Source organism: Cynoglossus semilaevis, chromosome 14, assembly GCF_000523025.1.
Source record: "Cynoglossus semilaevis isolate Cse_v1.0 chromosome 14, Cse_v1.0, whole genome shotgun sequence".
NCBI lineage: Eukaryota > Metazoa > Chordata > Actinopteri > Pleuronectiformes > Cynoglossidae > Cynoglossus > Cynoglossus semilaevis.
The window spans coordinates 26,969,547-26,989,885 of NC_024320.1; the positions used below are offsets into that span (position 1 = coordinate 26,969,547).

Genomic DNA, 20,339 nt, shown 5'->3' on the forward strand with positions numbered 1-20,339 from the left:
CACTTTGATTAAATCCAAAACTATATCGCGATCTTTTTTTTTTTTAAATTGCGCCTTCGAATTAAGAAACGGAGAACGTTAAATTAACCGGAACTTTAAAAAATTACGCCTTCGAATTAAGAACCGGAGAACGTTAAATTAACCGGAACTTTCAGATTAAGAGTTCGAAGAACGTTATATACCAAAATATAAAAACGGACGTTTTAAATGGTTTTAAATTCCTACTGTATCACCGTGTCATTAATACCACAAACATAATAATTTCGACCAATTTTTAAAGATTTTCTTTTTAATACAGACAACAAAAACACCAGGCATCGGAAACTTCTGCTGCTAAGAATTTTATTGTTTCAACATTTAACCAAAAACTTTTTGCCTATTTTTCCTCCTGGAAAAAAAAGAAAAAAAAATGAAAGAAAGAAATTCAAAAGTCTTAACTTTTTGGCAAAATGTTTCATCATGTGCTTCAACAGTTTTACAGCAATAACTTATGTTTTACAGTGTTATTCGTTTCCAAGGCAACACAGAGCAGGACCTTTATAGTGACAAACAGGTTTTTTTTCTTAGAATAAAAGTAGTTTGTTAAGTGAAAAAAATCTTTAATTCTGAAGATTAAAAACATTTTCGATGCTTATATGACTTTCCCCGTTACATTCGACACTCGTTAAATACCAGAACCAAACTGTTAGCGTTATGTCACCATTCTAACTGTCATCATTAACGGTAGGGGGCGGGGCCATGCAGAGAGACAGACAGAATGAAAAGGGCTAAGCGCTACGCGTAGTTTTAGTGGTATAAAAACATAAAAAGTTCTTTTTTTTTTTTTTTTTTTTAAAGGTTTCTCTCATTGGCTGGGGAGACGAGGTTGACAGGGGACAGAGCCAACGCTGAGAGGACGATGGGGGTTAGGGCTAGCACTTAAATACAGACGCATTTCCTGTACAATTTTTTCTCTATATTTACACTGTAGCGGTGATTTTAGTGTCCGGATTTTTTTTTTTCATACTGATGTTACAATGTACGAGCCACGTTCACCACTGCCTCCACCACTTCCGGCTCCCGCACCACCCTCTCCGCCCTTAGGCTCCCGTTTTTTGGTGACGGGGGTGGGAATGAGTGAAGGCCGCGTCGGGGTGGTGGATGTGGACGAGCTGCTGTTTGCCGTAGTAGTTGCCGTAGTGGTGTTGGTATGATCAGCGCTGCTCTTCCTGGGGCTGGGGGTGTAGTTAAAAGGGCTGACTCGTGCTGCTACTGCACCACTACGCTGCTGACCACGCTGCTGCTGCTGCTGCTGCTGCTGAGGTGGCGCGAGCTGTGGCTGCTGACGCTCATGTGCTGGTGCCTTGTCGTCCAGACTTTCACAGCTGCGACGCAGGTTAAGGTTTGAGGAGGAAGAGGATGATGACGACGAAGAAATCTTTGAGAGGGCGGGGCCATCGATGACAGGCGGAACACCGGCAGCAGTAGGAGTGCGGGCCGAACAGGAAGAGGAGGATCGTGGGTTGTTGACAGGACAGTCCTCTATCCGAACCCACACATCTTCAGTTTTGTCGGTGAAGTTGCGTCCTGACGAGAAGTCTGCGTTACTCTTCGTTTTCCTCCAAGTCCCTTTGCCCCTGACAGCCAGCTCCTCCTCACTCCTGCCCTTGTCGCTGGACTCAGACGACGCCGACAACACTGACGACGAGCTCCCGGTCCGTTTCCACGTCCCCACGCGTGGTAAAGACGTAGAGTGTTTTCCGTTGGCTCCGCCCCCTCCGCCTCCTGCACTGTTCTCCCTCTTCCACGTGCCCGTTCGGTTGAACCGTGACGATGCCACTTCCTGAGGACGAGAGGGGCTCTCCGACTGCGAGCGGTTGACGTCCGGTCTTCTGGTTGCTGTTGGAAGTTGTGTGTCGGGACTTGTCGGTGATTCTGATGCCACTGACGCGGCAGCGGCGGCGGCGGCAGACTCTTCGAGTTTCCTCTTAAGCGTTGGACTCGGTGCCTCTTTAATAAACGTAGACTGTCGGACAAGCGTGGGCTTTTCAGGCTCTGCCTTCTGCTTCTTGGCCGCAGAACCAACCCTCGATGCCGACTCGCTCCTCGGGATGCCAGGACCACCGCTGGTACTCCTCAGTGCTGGGCTCTGTTTGGGTTGTCTGGAAGCCGATGACGAAGATGATGCACTTCCTGGAGAAGCTGTGCGAGGCAGCTGCGACAACTTCCCTCCTTTTTGACCGGTGGCTGAGGATGAGCGGGATGGTGTGGAGTCCCGAGACGATCCACCACCTCTGTCTTCACTGCAGCCGGGAGCTTTGGCAGCAAGGGCTGTTCTGGGTTTACTCCGCCCCCTGGCTGCAGGCTCCGTCCTTGGCTTTCCAGTTATTAGACTTCTGTAAACCTTCTTGTTTCCCCTCAACGCCTTTGCCTCTTCCTCTTCCTCCTCCTCTTTCTTCTTCGTCTCCAGCGTGCTGCGCTCACCTGCCTTGATGATCCTGGCACCGCGTTTCACCTCCTTTTCGTCCGCCTCTTCTTCAGCATTGTTTTTGGCAATCGGAAGATGGAAGGGTGAGCCCACGGACTTGAGCGAAAGAACCGAGTCCGAGTCTGAAGACGGTTGACGAGAGAGGGAGGAAGCGGCGGCGGCGGCATTTAGGCTGCTGACGATGGAGTTTGCTCCTTCCTGGATTGCTTTCCAATCAAATGACTCGGAGTCGGGGGAGGTGGGGCTTCTGGGAGCAACTGAAGGTTCCTCTTCAGCATGAATGCTTTCCTCAGCTTTAGGAACAGGGACTGCTGTGTTGAGAGTGGCGGGCAGGCTGGAAGGTACTGTAGCAGCAGCTTTTTTCTTCTTCTTGGGCATGGCGGAGCTGATGCACTCCTGCAGCAGGTCGTCCTCCGAGTCGATGCTGAGGGAGCTCAGCGACGAGTTCCTGGAGAAGCACACAGGCGTGTCCTCCACATGAAACGCTTTGGGAGCGTAGCCGGTGGCGGCCGGAGGACGAGGCTTCGACTCCACGTTCTGTGCGGGAGGAGGAGACTTGCTTCCGGTTTTCCCTCCTTCCTGTTGCTCAGGAATGGGCGGAGCAAACTCCTTGTTGTTGTTCTCCTGATCGATGTCACTCAGTGAGCTCAAAGACGAGTTCCTGGAGAAGCAGACGGGCGTGTCCTCGATGGCAAACTTCTGCTTTTCGTCTGTCGCGATTTGATTGGTGGCAGGTTTGGTACGAGGGAAGACAGCGGCCGTTTGCTGCATCCGTTTCCTGCCTTCTTCTTCTTTTGTTTTTCTTTCCTCTCCCTCCTTTTCACCGCCGCCACCACCGCCACAGTCGTCTTCGTCAAAGTCGAGGGAACTCAAAGAATCGTTTCGTGAGAAGCAGCACGGCGTCCCTTCGATGGGGGTGTAGTGTCTCGGCGAATCAAAGGCAAACCCTGGTTTTGGTTTAGTTGCTGTTGTCGTTGTTGCCGAGGTGACGCTGTAAACTGACCTCTGAGGCATTGGCTTAACAGGCGACGTTGGCTTCTTCTTCTGCTGCTGTTGAGGTCCGAGAGGAGACAGGGCTGAAGGAGGAAGAGGAGGAGGAACAGGTGGGGTCTGGAGGTGTTCATTACTTGTTGCCACCCTGATTTGTTTTTTGGGTTTGGCTTTGGGCATCGCAGCACTTATGCACTCGGCCAGGATGTCGTCACCGTTCTCGCCCTCGGGGACTCCGGTGCGTCGTCTTTGAGGCGCTGCGGGGGACACCACAGCTATGACGGCTTCTGTCACCTCCTCATTTGGTGGAGAGTCAATGGTGAGGTCACTGAGGGAGGTGGCCGTGGAGAAGTTCAGAGGTGTTCCTTCCACGCAGTAAACTCTCGGCACGTCCTCTTGAGAAAGAGGTGGAATGTCCTTTCTTTGTGGTGGTTGGGTGCGGGTTTGGGGTGGGAGGAGCTTGTAGACCGGAAGCTGGCTGGGTTTGCGAGGAGCTGCTTGTTGTTGTTTCTTTGGTTTTCGTGAGGCCTTGGGCATGGCCATATTGATGCAGGCCTCCAGGATCTCAATGTCATCGTCGTCATCTGATTCGTCGAGGATTGGTTCCACAGACTCCTCCTCTTTCTTTTCGCTCTCCTTGCTCTTGTCCTCCTCCTCCTTTGACTTCAGCTCTGTGACAATGTACGGCTCATCCATTGTTATTGCACTTAGACTGGACGCTCTGGAGAAGCCGTGTGGCGTGCTCTCCGTTGCAAAGTGGAGCAGGATGTCAGCACTGCTCTCCTCCTCATCCTTCTTCGCTGCATCTTCTTCCTTCGTTTGCTGCACCTGCAGCGGTGGCGGTGGAGTCTTGGCGCGACTTGGCGGCATCGTCTGCCCCGGGCTATCGGGCAGATCGCTGGGGCTGACCACACCACTCGGCACGCCACTGCACGGCTCACTGGATCGCACGGAGCTGGCAATGGAAGACGTAGAGAAACTGTCCAATGAGCTGACGGATGTGCATCGGCTGAACATTAACGGCGTCTCCTGAGCGTACGGTTGCTCCGGTGGACTTTTGGGAGTCCTGGCCCCAGAGGATGATGCTACATGGTGGTGGTGGTGATGGTGGTGGGCGTGGCCGTGGTGATGGTGATGACTTCGTCGCCCACGTGAAGACGGAGCGGCGGCGGTCTGGCTCTCGGCCTCCTTTTGCTGCCGCTGCTGCTGCTGCTCGTGAACATCTTTGTCACCGTCAGTGAGAGTTGAATAATTGTTGGCACCGACGCCACTGATGACACTCCCTCCCCGACTCTTTCTGCCCATCATGTCACCATCCTCGTCCTCCTCCGATGACAATGAGGACAGTGAGCTGCCCCTGGAGAAGCAGATGGGCGTGTCCTCCACACAGTACGTCTGCGTTGACTCCTGGTTGCTTTTCGTTACCCCTCGATTTCCTTGAGTTGGAGCAGGAGGAGGAGGTGGTCGGAGCTTATTAGCGGTAGAGGACTTAGGAGGGGTGATGGAGGGGGTGGTGGTCTCCTCAGGCTTAAACAGGGGCTTGCGGGCGCCATCAGCACCGTACTTCAGGCTGTAGTCGATTGGCTGCTCACTGGTCGATTCGCTGCTGAAGGTTGATGTTGAGGTAACGACGTATCGTGGAGGTGGAACTGATGCCATGCGACTGCCGCTTGTGACAGATTCACTGCCATCGTTTCTTCTTCTCAACCGAGAATCCTGGCCGTCATCGTCGTCACTCTCAATCCCACCACGGTGATTTGGACTCTGTCTCCCAGAGTTCAACTGTTCATCTGAATATTTCAGGCTGTAGTTGATGGGCGTGTCAAGCTCCGCGCCATCGTCATCGGCCATGTGGTTAGCGCTGCGGATTTTATGAGCTAGGTCAGCCGGATATTTCCTGTACACGCAGCACTTGTTGGCACCGTTCTCGTCGGAGGAGTAGAACGGTTCTGCCGAGGGTTTGGTCTTGCCACGATTGCCGTATCCGTCTGCGCTCGTCACACTGTTCAGGCTGTCACTCGATGCTCGAACACTCGGCGGGAACACCGGCCGAGGATACACAGGTTCCTCCACCATTCTCTTCGATCCTTCCCCGTTCTTTGGGCTTGACAACACCGGTGTGTTAGCGTACGGCCGTGTGATGGCCCCTCCTCCTCCTCCTGAACCGTTGCAGCCACGCCCCTTCCTGTGTGCAGCTTTGGGGCTCAGGTTGTCGATGTTGTCGAACGTCTCCGACAGCTGCTGTGCGTCCAGCTCCTCAAACAGAGCTTTCTGTTTCCGGGCGTGCAGTGACGGGGCGCCCGCGCCTGGTGACACCACACTGGCGTCCTTGTAGCGTGCCGGGCGATTGGCCATCAGGTTGCGAAGCGCGGCAGCACTTCCCATGGCTATCATTTTGTGGCGAGAGTGGATGAGGTTACGGAGCATGCCCACAGCGCCCAGCTCCCACAGAGTCTCCTGGTCCTTGGCGTCTCGGGCTGAGAGATTCCAGAGCGTGCCACAAGCATTGGAGACGATGGTCAGACTGTGAGACTTCAGGTGCTGCAGCAGCGTCGGCAGGCAGCCGTGGTCCCGGAGCACCTGCCTGTAGGACCACAAAGAAGGTGGAGCGTTACGGGTGGCGGAGGTGCTGGATTGTAATCAGACATTTTTTTTGAGGGGGTGGTTTCTTACCTGTGCGCTTCGTTGGTGGCGATAAGGCTGGACACGTTGCGCAGGATGCCTCCACCGCTTTCAATGATGGCTAACGTGTTGGTGTGACTGCGATGAGTCAGAGTTCCAACCAGAAACGCCAGAGCACCGTCTACGGCACATATGTCAGCCTTATTCTCAGTGCAGTGTGCCGATAAGTTCCAGAGAGCACTCAGTACGGACTTCAGCGTCGATTCCTGAACAGAGAAAAAAAATTAAAAATTCACAGTGAACCTCAGGTTCAAACCTAGTCGTATAATTATACCGTTCTGTACTTTAGGGCTCTTTACCTTCTGGACCTCCAGGGCACATCCCATCAGCGCCCGCACGCTGCCGACCTCACGTAGCGTCTTCTTACTGTTCACATCAGCGCGCCACGACAGGTTTCTCAAGACGCTGGCGATCACCTGCTGCAGATCTTCACTCTCTGACTTGAGCTGGGCAACCATTGCTCTCATGCAGCCCTTCATTGAACACAGTGTGGCCTGGAAATAAAAGGTAAAGACTCTGACTCTGTTCCATCTGAACATCAGTTCCTAACTCTGGAACAGAGGGATCTACATTCGGAATCACTAGAGAAGAAAGAAAAGAAAAAGTACATGAACCAACACCAGGAATATTGGACTGGGAATTGGGGAGAAAAAAATCAATAACTGATGGAGGAGGAGATTGATAAGAAACACTGATCGTCTATATTATTTTACACCCCTTAAGAAATACTAATGTAAAACTTGGTGGGTTAGTGGTTTGTGCTCTTGCCTTACAGTAAAAGGTCTACTAGTGAAACCCCACCTTTTTTTCTGACACACAGGTGAGGTTGACTTTTCTACATGTATGTAGATCTTTAGATTAAATGTCAGAATATTTCAGCGTATCCATATTTTCTTACACCTCCTACATGTAGTATAGCTACGGTTTCTTTATCTATAAACGTAGTAAACTTTAATTATTTTTTTATTGAAATCAGGTAAAAAAAAAAAATGTACGAAGACGAGGCCAAACCTTATTTGCTACATCTCCGAAGGTGAGGTTGGTGAGGCCCATGCCAGCATATCGCCTGAGTGTCACACTGTAATGATCACTGCTCAGCCCAAACATCTCACAGTCCACCTGGAGAAGTTCAGCCACGGCCTGAAGACCACCTGCGGGGACAAACAACGCAAGAACATCAGCGTGTGAACAGCGACGCGTGTGTCTCAGGAGGGAAGGACGTCACGGGCAGGTCACGCACCGAGCTCGTTCATGGCGTGGCGATGTTCTTCGTCGAAGGACAGTTTCATCAGGACGCAGACGGCCGGACAGATCTGATGTTCAACTGGAGACGGCACTGACGCACAAACACACACAAACACACACACAGTTATTCCAAAGACACATCCACTTGTAAAATTCCCATCGTTGGTACCTAGGTGGCAGCAGATGGCTATGACAACTGGAGAAAAAAAAACCTTCAGAGCCGTTGAAGGAGATGATTGTGAGTGTCTTTGAAAAAAACCTTCAGAGCTGTTGAAGGAGATGATTGTGAGTGTCTTTCTTCAATTCCTGCGAGTAAATCAGAGTTGTCTTCAACTAAACAGGATGAGATTTTGGTGAATTTAGTAAATTTAAACTAAGAGGTTATTATATTTTATCACATATACTTTTTGTCAGACTTCGACGTTCGATGGTGTGTCGTGGGGTTTTCCTAATGAAAAATTAGGACACATTTGTGAAACACTGTAATAAACCATGTGTTGTAAGTAAATATAAAAATATGCATTTGTTTCATTACAACCATTAAAGTCCTTCTGTGTAAATTAACTGTTGATTAATCAACTTCAACAAAGAAACTGATTTGGAATCTGTTGACAAGAATATTGATGTTTCTAAATCTGATGCTCAAAAAGCTGCAACAAGCTGTGACCATGTTTAAGCCTCAGAAGAACCACATTTACAGGACAACATTGACTTTTCAACCATCTTTCTTAATTGCTTCAACCTGCGTCTCAATAAACAAAGGCTGAGGCCTCGTGATCCAAAAGTTTAACAACTCATATTTTGGTACTGCTGCTGTCGGAGAGGTACGATCTGTGGAAAACAAAATGACAGAGTGACCTGCTGCGTGGGTTTGTGACCGGACTCACTGGGGTTATCGTCCTGCTCCACGCTCCTCTCGTGGTTCTCCTGCCAGCTCCAGCAGGCCTCGCAGTAATGACGCACCTGCTCCAGCAGGTGAAGCACTCTGATCTCACGCCGCCCTCGCTTGTCGTCAGGCTGACTGTGGACGATGTTGTGGAGAGCCGCTGACGCCCGCGCCCGGGCCTCCTTACTGCCTCTGGAGTTCCCTGGGTTTTAGAAAGATGCTACTTAGTATTTGTGACAACACGCATACGAGTACGACTCAAAGGGTGGAGGACGGTGGAGGCTCCAGTTTACCGAGCAAAAGCGAGTCCTTGTCGTTTCCGTGAAGCAGCTGAATGAGGAGGGGGAGGCAGCCGGACTGACGCATGGCGATGCAAGAGTCCTGGGAGCTCGACATGGCCAGGAGTGTCCGGGACATGTCGTCTTTGTCATGTGTCCCCAACATTGACAGAAGACTGTAGACCATCTCCACCTGCAGGAGGTCACACAGAGGTCATTGGTCACTCATCTGACTGCATTGCTGTGACACGGCAGAGAGCTAGAGTTCCAGATCCCTGACCTTTGTTCCAAGGTGGCTGGTGATTCGCCGAGGTACGGAGTAGCTCGCCTCATTGGCCGGCTCGTGATCCAGTCTGCTGCTGCTGCTGCTGGGATTCTGCGGAGGAGAGGAACTGAACCTTAAACAGAGAATCACACTGAGACGGTGGAGAATAAAAAGCAAACACTGACCTGAGCTGCGGCCATTCCACTGCTCTCTGTCCCCTGAGATCCTTCCACCTACAGAACACAAAGACACAGGTGACGCAGATGGACAGGAACGTTCTGAAGTGTCGAAACAACCTGGAATAACTGTCAAGTGACATGTATACTTTATAATAATAAAAATCTTTCGATCTCATCAATTTTAATTCCCCATTACAAAATAAAAGTTGTCCTTTTTTAGGGTGTCTGATATGAAGTTTTTGTCCAGAGATACGCTGATATCGTCCAAACGCTTAATTTCCGAATCCGATATCAACCAACATTAATATAGCGGGGCAGTGGTACCCTGGTGGTCAAGGAAGTTAAGTGCAGTCTGCTCACTAAGGTTAAAGCAGTTATTTTCTGACATGCCCCCCCTAGGGGACAGAAGTTTCTTCAACCCCCGACCACGCAAATTACTACGCAAAATACTATTGACCGCCTGGTAATATTTATTCATTTTTCAGTACAAACCACTGTATGAGTTCCAGGATTCTGAACACAATTTACTGATTATCAAAATAGATGAATAAAATGAGCTGCAATGCTGCCATCTAGTGACTTTCACTTTCATATACAGCCGTTTTCCCGCAAAACTATTTTTTGAGGCACATGTTTTGCGAAGACACGTTTTGCGAAACCCAGGCGTTGCGTTATCAGGTTTCCATTATTGAAGGACAAATTAATAACGATTTTTAAAGATATCACATAATTATGCTAATAACGGGGCGATTTTATCGGTCACTGGATATTATGGAATTATGCCTTTTTTTTCTACATAGCATGACTCAAGGAGATAATATTCAGTGTCAGACTTGTTGTTGTAGTGAGTGAGTTTCACAGGTGAACTCACCTGCAGTCGGGCTCCCAGTCTCAGGATGTCCTTCTCAATCTGCTGTATACGAGCCACTCGAGCCTGAAAACACACACACACACACACACAAAGGTTTCAGAAACACGTCCAGTGGAATCCACCCAGTCCAGTTTGACCTTCACTCCCGAGCGTACCTGAGCTCTTCTCTCCATCTCCTGACAGGAACCCAGCTGCTCCTCCATGGCTGATCGGATCTGACGAGCCTCGAACTCCAACTGACGTCGACTCATGTCCGTTTGCAGCGTGAACTGCAGAGATGAAGTGATCGGATCAGAATGATTGATACAAAACAGCAGTTGAACATCGTGGACATCGGGACTCGTGTGTGTCAACGTGATGTCGTACATTTTCTGTTAGCGGCAGACTGTCGATCCTCTTGGTTAGATCCTGCAGCTGAGCGTAATACCAGTCCTTCTCTTTCTCCTCTTTCTCCAGTTCAGCCAAGAGGAGAGACCTGTGGAGGAGGAGGGGGAGTTGAAACAACTAGCCATTTACTTGGCTGCAGCTACCCCTGGTGGCTATATGTGTATGTCATATACGTATACATGTATATGTATATGATACCATGTAATTTACGGATCATTGAGCCCACCTGAATATATGCCACACACTAAATTAAAAAAAAAATTAAATAAATTGTACATATATAAGACGCAGGTGTCCATGTTGTAACATGAGATATTTACACAAAGATGTATATATATACATATATACACATACATATATATACACATACATATATAAATATATACACATATATACACAAACACACATATATATACACATAAATAAAACTTTTTTTTAAAATAAAATTAAATATATATGGTGTCATCTTCTGTTTTTTTTTTTGTTTTTTATTTTACTGAAATCCATTCGTAAAGTTTTTTCAAAGAAACTGTTCTACTCGTTACCTCTCCTTTTCCAGCTCCTCCAGGCAGCGGTCATGGCTGTCTCTGCCTGCAGATGGCAGCCCTCTCCTGGGGAAAGCCGAGGCGGTGGCTGAGCCTCCTGACGCTCCTGCGGCTCCAGAGCCTGAGGAGCCTGAGCTCGAGGAAGAGGACGGTGGAAGAGGCGGCCTGGACCTGGGCTTGAAACCTGGTGCGTCCAGACTCATCTCTGGACGGAGGGGGAGAGGAAGAGGATGAAGTTGGATCTGTGTGTGTGTGTGTTTGTGTGTTTGTCAGTGTGTGTGTGTCTTTAAATTGACAATCAATCTCTCAATCAGCTCCAACTGAGATCCAGAGGCCTCTCCTGATTCTTCTTCTATGGTACCTTGCAACTGCTTCAGCACTTCCTGTTTATGGCACAATGACATCACGGTGACATTTAAAAACAGATCACGTTTTATCTAATCATCATTTCACTCAAACAAGAAAGACAGCAGTAACAAGTGATCGACCGGCCACGACTCTCTCTTTGTCTCACTCACCACGATGAAACGACAGCGCTCGTACAGTGACATGATGGGACTAACAACATTCACACCGTTTGCTGCTGTGGCTCATCCGCACAACAGGAAAAAGGAAACGGGAAACAGGAAATGAGTGTGTGTGTTTGGGGGAAAGAAGAGAACAGAAAGAATCACAACCAAAAAGGGGAAATAGATAAAAAAAACAGACTAAAAAAATGACAAATTAAAAATTTTAAAGAAATAATAATAAGAAAAAGATAGCATTAAAGGCAGGACTATGGAAAGGGAACAGACATGAGACAGGAAGGACACAGACTCTGGTCATTCTGACTCAAGTTTCCTGAGTCCTGTGTCAGACCCAGATCCTCACACACAGACATCACACTCTGAATAACAACAAGGAGCTCATTATCAACGTCAGAGCGGCGTCATGTGACTGCTGAAGAAACACCACTTCACCACACTATTCTGAGTTTAAGGGAGAGAGAGAGAGAGTCTGGGTTTACATGATAGAAAAGAGAGAGAGAGAGAGATTGAACTTATACAAATGGAAACAGACAGATGGTCAATCAGCTGATCAATTGAACTTATACAAATGAAACAGACAGATGGTCAATCAGCTGATTGATGAGGTCACCTGATCATCTGACCTGATCATCATGTTGGACACCAGCCTCATGGTTAGTTAACCGACAGATGATCATGTGACTTTTGACCGCGCTGTATTTCGATGTTGACCACGTGACCTCCCCGGTACTGACCTTCATGTTGGACGCCTCCGTCTCCAGCTTGGTCAGATGGTTGGAGTTGTCCTGCAGTTCCTGCCTCAGGTTTGAGTTCTCCATCTTTAGAACCTCCACCTGCCTCAACAGCTGATCATATGAAGCTGCTGCCATGTTGGAAAAGCCACGGCTGACCTGTAGGGGGCGAGGGGAGGGGTTGATTATTTTACCAAAAGGCACTAATGACCAGCTGGTTATATATATCATCCCAGGTTTATCAGCAGCGTAACTCTGATTATCAGCAGAGCCTCGAGTGGAAGAGACATCAATGTTTGTATGAGATCAGCAGCGGGACTTCAGTGGGCAGGAAACTCGACACCAGACGCATCATAACACCGCCTTAAAAAGACTTTATAAAGCTGGAAAAATCAATAACGTGGAACAGCCTCCTCTGTCCATCTGCACCAGCTGATGCCACAAACAAATACATGAACAAAAAAAACCCAACAATTTGAAATCTGAAGTCATTTCTACAACTCACAGAGGAAGGTCGACCAATCATCATCATCATTCTCCAATAATAACTTTAATGACGTCACTATGTCACTGCATACGCCTAAAGAGTAGAAAAACCACCTTTGGTCCATTAGAGCTACAATGATTTTCAAACACTCTTTTGTCATTACTGGTAAAGACTCATTCATTTTTTTAATTATTCAGTGGATTGATGTTAAGAATTAAACAGACTGAATGACAAAGCTCTAATTCCCCTTACTCAGCAAGTCATTTCTCTGGACCTCAAAAGTGATGTGGCCAGCAGGGGGCGTACATCGACCAAAGTCGGCATCAGCAAAAGGAAAAGTCAAAGCATACGTTTTTTAAATACTTCCATTTAATTTCCTCTTTTGCGTTCCGTTTTTGATAAGAAAGTAATACAATTTGCATTTTAACGCAAACAGGAAGTGATGAGTTGGACTGGTTTTCTGACAGGTCGGTCTAAGAAGACATTTCTGTTTGCCCCAAATATACCAGAGTCATCCAAGTACCACATCATTGATAAAGACAGTACCGATGCCCTGCAGTCAGATGCTAAACAACGTACCATAGTGATGCTGTGTGTCTATGGTGATTATGGAAGTGTTGTGTTTTAGTTAAAAAAAAAAAAAAAAGACAAAAACCCACTCTTACCGACACGACACGCTGCTGATTTCCACCGGAAGAAAACACTTCCTATCAAATATTAAACCTGTTTTCTCCTTTTTAATCCTGCACCCGATTCCCACCAGGATTAATTTGCACCGCAGTCATACTACACTTTGCAAAAGTAATACTAAACCACGGAGCAGTAATCCTACAGTGTACTGCAGTACTACAGTAATACTACACTACTGCACAAGTGATCTTACTTCCTGATGTCAAGTCGTCAATTATTTATTAATGACATAATCATCATTAAAAAATGATCCCGGTGTTCAAACAGTGCTCTCTGATCAATGACCAATAAAACCAAACACACAGGAGCAGACGACGCCGAGGCAGCAGCAGCAGCAGCAGCAGCAGCAGCAGATAGTGAAAGACAGCAGATAACTGCAGCCTCTCCTCCTCCTCCCTCTATCTCCATCCTCCATCACCGGGCGGCCATTTTCTCCACCTCCTCTCTCCTCCCATCATCATCTCTGCCTCCTCCACACACATTTCCCTGGTTTTCCTTCTGTTTTCCCTCAAACCATGGCTTTTTCTCTCACCCCTTAACAGAAGCTGACCAAATAAAAGGGAAGGAGGGAAGATGGAGAGAGCAGACAATAAAATGAGGACAGCTCCCCCCGCTGCCTCTCCTTCCTCCCTCCCTGTCTCCTCCTCCCTATCAGTCACCCATTCTTTATCCAACATTAGCCAGAGAAACACACAGAAACAAGTGAAAGGGTAAATAATGGAGAAATGTTGGGAAAGAAAGAGAAAATGGCAGCTCACCCCATTGCTGTCGCCTCCATCTCCCTCCCTCTCTCTCCCTTTCTCTCTTTCTCTGTCTGACAGAGAGCAGTCAGCTGGGCGAGAGAGCAGCCAATCAGAAAGCAGAGTCAAGCACAGGGGGTTGGGGAGGGAGGGGCAGGCCCCACTCCTGCTCCCAGCATGCTTTGCTGCTGTTGCTGGCTGCAGAATTGACCGGGTTACTGAGACGCTCACGTACACACAAACACAAATCACGGACCGCACACACCAGAGCACTGGCACGCGTATAAAACACGCACACGCTCTTCACAGTTATTCTTGTAAAGACACTGCACTGACTTTCAGTCGTTCTGACAGATCCTATAAAACCTTAAAGGCAAAGCACGCAGACATTTTTTTTTTTTACAAAACAAAACCTCTCTTTTCCTTTGTGAGTGAAACTGGTGGTTCATGTTTTAAACTGAGGTTTAAATGTTGAATGATTATATGGTGGGAGTGTACGTCTCCACAGATGACCAGAGCTCTTCACACTGTCAATGCCTGTTGGGAACATTGGTAAAAGAATAAAATCCTGATTATTTATGGCATTTTGCTGATAATAATTAATGCTAATAATTAATTTGACGATTAATCAATCACAACTGCACTTGCAGGTTTTTGACTCCAAATCAATCGAAATCGCAAAGTGGCAAATTCTTTCTGAAGATTATTCGTACACGATATGATATTTTACACAAGCCTAGTCCTGACAAACACACAAATGACTGTGTGAATTTGTGTGACAGAGATGACTCACAGCTGGTAAAACATGTTCAGGTTTCGTATGAAGTGACAATTCTCTGACTAAAGGTCCAACTCAGGTGTAAGAAACTGACGTGTCATCAGTGCTGCCTACACTGTGCTACAGAAAAATAGTTCTCAGCTCAGTGTTAGTATAACCAACACTAATCAGGGGTAGTTGTTGTTTTTGGCTCAAAAGATGTTTCTGGAGTTTGGGTTGTTAAATATATATTTACATACATATGCCTTTACATATATATTATTAATTATGGCAATAATTAGGTCAGACATTGTTTGTAAGAGTAAAAGAGGTCAAAATAGTATTCTGACCTGCCACAGGGGTTACAAAGAAGAAGAAAACAAGGGTTTCTTGGTACATTTAGTACCAAGAATTTACCATCATACAATTCCTTTTGGAGGACATTTAGTACCAAGAATTTACCATCATTTGTTGGAAAAAAAATAGTTTTTGATATAAAATTTCCTTTTAAGAACAAGTGAACTGGAAGAGAATTACAAGGTAAATCAAAGGTAAGAAAAGCCATGTACTGTAGCATATTTAGAGGATGTCCTGGATTTGGACACAACAATTAAAAGTTCCAGGAAGGTTAGTACACAAAGATCTACCAACAAACTAAATGTTATTCACACATCCCTGTGTTTCCACTGCAATGAAAGCTCCACAAAGTCAGTTCTCTGAAGATCAAACACATGTCTAATCACTATCTTTAAATTCACTTTGGGCTCTGTATCAACATCAAAAGTAAAGCAGCAGTGATTTCTAGCACAAGCGTGACTCCCAACATTTACATTTTGTATGTTTGAACTTGTGTTCAATAAAAACGCAGCATATTACAGACAGTTAGCTCAACTATCTGCACTCATTTATAACATTGGGGATGAGAGAGTCTGACACTGATTTTTCTTCCTGCTCTTGTTGCCAGGAACACACAATGTTCCTGGGACTGGTTTTAATATAAAAGTACATCGTTTGTACAAGTACTTTATTCAAGCAGCAAATTACAAAACAGTGATATAATATGTGCAATGACACCCATGGTACTACCGTTGTAATGACACAGTTGCATACTGCAGTACCATTAGTACTATAAAGAGAGGATATCAATAGTACTTCAACTGTACCTGGCCTTAGAAACAGAGTTAGTGGTACAGGCTGTGATATGATAACTGTAAACGTACCATTGAATTACTAGGACAGTGATTCGACATGGTGTCACTATGAATAGTACAGCTATTCTACACTGCAAAGGTATTATTAGTATGATATATATATATATATATCAGTATCTGCGGCGCCGTATGGCCATGCTGGACTTCCACCTTCCTGATCTTATTACAATAAAACCAGAAGCTTAATTCCTGTATTTTTTCACTCGTTTGCTCTCTTTCCAACCAGGCTAACTACCGTCACCTTCGTGTTCACTTAGTGTATCGTCCATCCACCCAAAACAGCGCCGAGCTATAGCTACGTGTTAGCCAGGCTAACAGTGTGGCGAATCTTACCGTCCCGGTTTGAAGAACCAAACAAAGTTCTCTTCAGACAAGGCCAGCTAAAGGGGACATCACCTGGAAATGTCCTGCCGATTGAAGTCGTTAGAGGCGGCGGAGGCCGCTCATGGTCCTGGTCAGCGGAGTTCTGAAAGTCCGGCAAAGTTTAGCTTAGTCTTTTTGTTGTGGAGCAGCTGCAGCTGCGGTCCGCCATCTTGTATCAGTGTGTCACTCTGTGAACAGGTAGAAAAAAAAGGTACTGTAGCGTAATGCAGTACATCTACTGCGTTTATGAGAAAATAAAAAATAAAAAAACATATAATATTAAAAATGTTGTTGTATCACGATATCACACAGGTTTTACACGATGTAAAAAGTCGTCAATATTAAATGAATATTAAATAAAAAAAAGATTTAAATTAGAATTTTGAAAGAACTTTTTTAGCTTTAAAAATTGCAGCACTGGGATTAACATATATAGAAATGCATCCGAGTTAATTATTAAATCACTGAATTCTAAAATTAAGTCAGACATTTGAGAATTTCACTATATTCTTTAATTCCATTATTCGGAGAATGGAGTCGAAATTTTCTCTCTTCTCCAATTAAGCCAATAAAAGTCTGAAGTCGAAGTCATTATTCAAAATACAATTCCACATCTATTATCCCAGAATTATGGCTGTTTTTATTAACATAACTTTCCGGGGTGAAATTATAGCCTGCTGTGACTGAATTTGATAATTTAAGTAATATATTTAATTCTCTAAAATTGACAAATGGTTAAGGTGCAATAGGCACAGTGTTTATCAAGCTTAAAATTATGACAAAACTTTTGAAAATTTGAACACTCCATACTTATCTAACATGTTGAAATATAAAGACATGAAAAAAGAAAATATAACTCCTTACTGTTCAATAAGAGTTGTGTTGCTCCTTCTCACCAGCGAGTGGCGCTAATTTACCATTGCGTTGTTTGCTAAACGGTAAATAGTTTAACGAGGAAGATGCCGAGGTACGTTTTAAAAATGGCGGCGGTTGTTGATGCTCCAGATAGCTCGGTCTAATATTTTAACCACTGTAAACAACGCGCAGATCCCCGCCGCTGACGTGATGAGGAGCGGGTCACTGCGCAGCGTTTCCGCATGCCTCGTGTGAACAGGACGGCAGTTTTACTGCTGCTGATCGTCAGCAGCTGTGTGTTCCTACTGTTCCAGCTCCATTACTATCGGAAATACGTCAGCAGGGTAATCCTAAAGGAATTATTACAACGTTATTTTCATTTTGTGTCATAAGATTACCTTTGCAAAAACATTTTTTTGTTGAATTTGCTTTTAACTTAAAAAAAATCTAATTGTAATTGTAAAAAATTCTTTGTATCCGTTACATGGTATGCTTCTCCACAGTCTGGGCCTCATATTTTGAGCCAAACGGGCCACCTTACTGCTAGTGACATCCAATGGGTAAGATTTATATATTTTTCTGTTCTTTTAACGTCTATCCTTAAATGTATGAGCACAAAATATAATAAGAATGTGGAGGTATTTCACTGCAGACAGTGACACTACTGTTGAAAAGGTAAACCCAGAGAAAGACTAAATGAAGAGCTCAACCCAGTCGTCATGATTCTCATATATAATAATAATAATACATAATATTTACTGTCCTCACATGTTTTAACAGGGGAATGTCCTGTTACTTTGTTCTCCACAGCAAACAGTGAAGACGTTCCTTGCACTGGCTCAGCGTTTCAGGCTGCCACTGTTTTTAGCTGACACCGCTGCTCTCAGCTTACTCTCCCAGGATGCTTTGCGGCAGCGTGATCAACAAACACACGAGCCACACTGTACCTTCCTGTGCACCAACAGACAAGTCACATCATTTGGGTTACAAGCCAACCTGTGGAAGTACAACGTGAGGCGTTTTGAACTATCGATGATGATGATGAAGCTAACCATGTACCCCACAACTGAAATATCCATTTGTTTTTTTTGTGATAGCCTGACTTCCTATTGGCTGCCGAGCAGAAAGGCTTTGAGCTGCTGCAGCTTCGAGGAGAGGATCCACGATTAGCCAGTTTGGACACGCTGTCAGGAGAAGAAATCCCGCTTCACTTCCTGTTCCGTCTCAACAGTTATATCATTCACGTAGGTGCAGCCATGTCAGCTTTGTTATGACAGTGTTATTATGACAGATGCAGCAACGAAAGCATATTTTGTGGCAGGTGGTGTTCCTGTACGAGCGCAGTGGGAACTACCTGTGGCATGGGGCGTTACGGCTAAAGGCTAACATGGACAGAAGCTTTGCTCCCTTCAAACTTCTTGACTATGGACGCTACAGTGGAGCTTATGACAGGTACATCAGGAGGAATGGAATAGAGAAGCAGATGCATCGGGAGAGAATGGACTATGATGTATTTGTTTCTGTTGTTTTCCTCCTGCAGACCAGAACTCATCTTGACAGTGGTGGATGGTCTTGATATAAAAGTCCCACGAAATGTGACTGGTTTCCTGAACGAGCAGCAAAACGCTCGCTTTTTAGAATGCCGTTATCGTGAGGCACGCAACTTCCTCCAGGTCAGTTATAACAAGTGTAAAATAAATCAAATTCAGAAGATAAGTTTGACAGAAAATGTGATTTTTATTTTTCGTCGCTCTTGTTTGTTTGGCGTCACAGCTCTATCCAGAGGACTCCTCACAAGCTGCGGTGGATTTTCGCAAAAGTGCTAAATCCCTCCTCCACGTCGCTGCTCGCACTCTTCGTGGCCTCAGTGTACCCTTCTGGCTCAGCAGCGGCACGTGTTTGGGTAAAATGTGAAACAGCTCCAACAGGCTGACGTGATCAAATCCCAGCTTCTTTGAACTGATCTGTGTCACTCATTCAAGGTTGGTTCAGACAGTGCAGCGTCATCTCCTACAGTCGAGACGTGGACATCGGGATCTTTATCAAGGACTTCAGACCTGACATCATCTCAGCATTCCGGGACGCTGGCCTGACACTCAAACACAAATTTGGAAAGGTCAGGGTTTTTCCTTTTTAGTTTTGTGAATTTATCGTCAAAAGGTTAATTAATTTAAAAAAAGTTTTACTTGTACTAGACTCAGATCTTTGTCCTTGTACAATGTTTTTTCAACTCAGGTGGACGACAGCCTGGAGTTGTCATTTTTGAGTGGAGATGTCAAACTGGACATTTTCTTTTTCTATGAAGACAGAGACCTCATGTGGAATGGTGGAACTCAGGCAAAGAGCGGCAAAAAGTTCAAGTACGAAACTCTTAAAATCTTTTCAGTCTACGCTCAAGATTTTCTTTGATAAAGTGGCAGATTAGCCGCTTCAGAAGCTCCTCCTGAATGAATCCATAATTTAACCCTAACTACTCAAAGATTGGTTTAAACTTCGACTGTAAACCCGCCTCTGTTGGTTCCCACAGGTACCTCTTCCCGCGCTTCTCACTCTGCTGGGCAGAGCTCCTGGAGCTGAAGGTACGAGTTCCCTGTGAAACACTTGACTATGTGATGGCAAACTACGGCACCACCTGGAGCGTTCCTGTGAAGAGCTGGGACTGGAAGTCGTCACCGAGTAACGTACAAGAAAACGGGCTGTGGCCTCCAGCCGAGTGGGAGGAGCTCATTCAGGTTTACTGAAACAATGACCATGTGGATCAATAATCCCTAATAAAACGGAAACTGAATAAACTGTATTATTTTTGTGTTGTTCTTCTTGGAATCCAGACATGCAGACACCGTACGGACCGGTGAGAAACGTACTTACTTTAACACATTTTTGACAATGTAATGATCCTTCAATGATGGTAACGGCTGATACAACTGGTCCTTGATACAAAAAAGGTCGGAGACCACAGAGTAATGACAGATGACCGACAGGTTTTAGTCAAGGAACACAACCTCAGAGGTGAAGCCATATTAGATGTTAACGTGTTGTTTCTTCAGTCTAGAAATACTGTAATGTCACTAATTTAACCACCTCTTATAGGGATTAGAAATGTTTATGAATCTGGTTCTGATCAGACTGTGTTCCTGTAAAACTGATCAGAACTGTCAGTGTGTGTGTCTACCTCTGATCAAG

The 20,339-nt window shown here is 45.8% G+C and overlaps 2 protein-coding genes across 4 annotated transcripts; one reads left to right on the top strand and one right to left on the bottom strand.

Annotated features, from left to right (window-relative positions):
- Positions 1-328: 328 nt before the first annotated feature.
- apc (APC regulator of WNT signaling pathway) lies at positions 329-17,301 on the bottom strand. 3 transcript variants are annotated; one of them, XM_008326168.3, is made up of 17 exons: positions 17,166-17,301; positions 16,335-16,489; positions 12,057-12,212; positions 11,094-11,178; positions 10,796-11,003; positions 10,230-10,338; positions 10,019-10,132; positions 9,864-9,926; positions 8,999-9,046; positions 8,829-8,924; positions 8,564-8,741; positions 8,272-8,472; positions 7,380-7,475; positions 7,151-7,290; positions 6,439-6,633; positions 6,131-6,345; positions 669-6,041 (listed from the first exon to the last, which is right to left on the bottom strand). In XM_008326168.3, exons 3-17 carry the CDS (start codon positions 12,189-12,191, stop codon positions 1,001-1,003), a joined length of 6,924 nt encoding a protein of 2,307 aa, XP_008324390.1. In that variant the 5' UTR covers positions 12,192-12,212; positions 16,335-16,489; positions 17,166-17,301; the 3' UTR covers positions 669-1,000. The 3 variants fall into 3 exon arrangements, with proteins under 3 accessions (XP_008324391.1, XP_016893973.1, XP_008324390.1); XM_008326169.3 differs by lacking the exons at positions 16,335-16,489; positions 17,166-17,301 and adding an exon at positions 13,989-15,116 and having other exon boundaries at positions 329-6,041; XM_017038484.2 differs by lacking the exons at positions 12,057-12,212; positions 16,335-16,489; positions 17,166-17,301 and adding an exon at positions 11,314-11,792 and having other exon boundaries at positions 329-6,041.
- Positions 17,274-19,953, top strand: fktn (fukutin). The gene is made up of 10 exons (XM_008326167.3): positions 17,274-17,500; positions 17,660-17,716; positions 17,967-18,167; positions 18,254-18,400; positions 18,478-18,608; positions 18,697-18,829; positions 18,930-19,059; positions 19,139-19,272; positions 19,392-19,516; positions 19,684-19,953. The coding sequence occupies exons 1-10, from the start codon at positions 17,399-17,401 to the stop codon at positions 19,895-19,897; spliced, it is 1,374 nt and encodes a 457-aa protein (XP_008324389.1). The 5' UTR covers positions 17,274-17,398; the 3' UTR covers positions 19,898-19,953.
- The last annotated feature ends 386 nt before the right edge of the window (positions 19,954-20,339 follow it).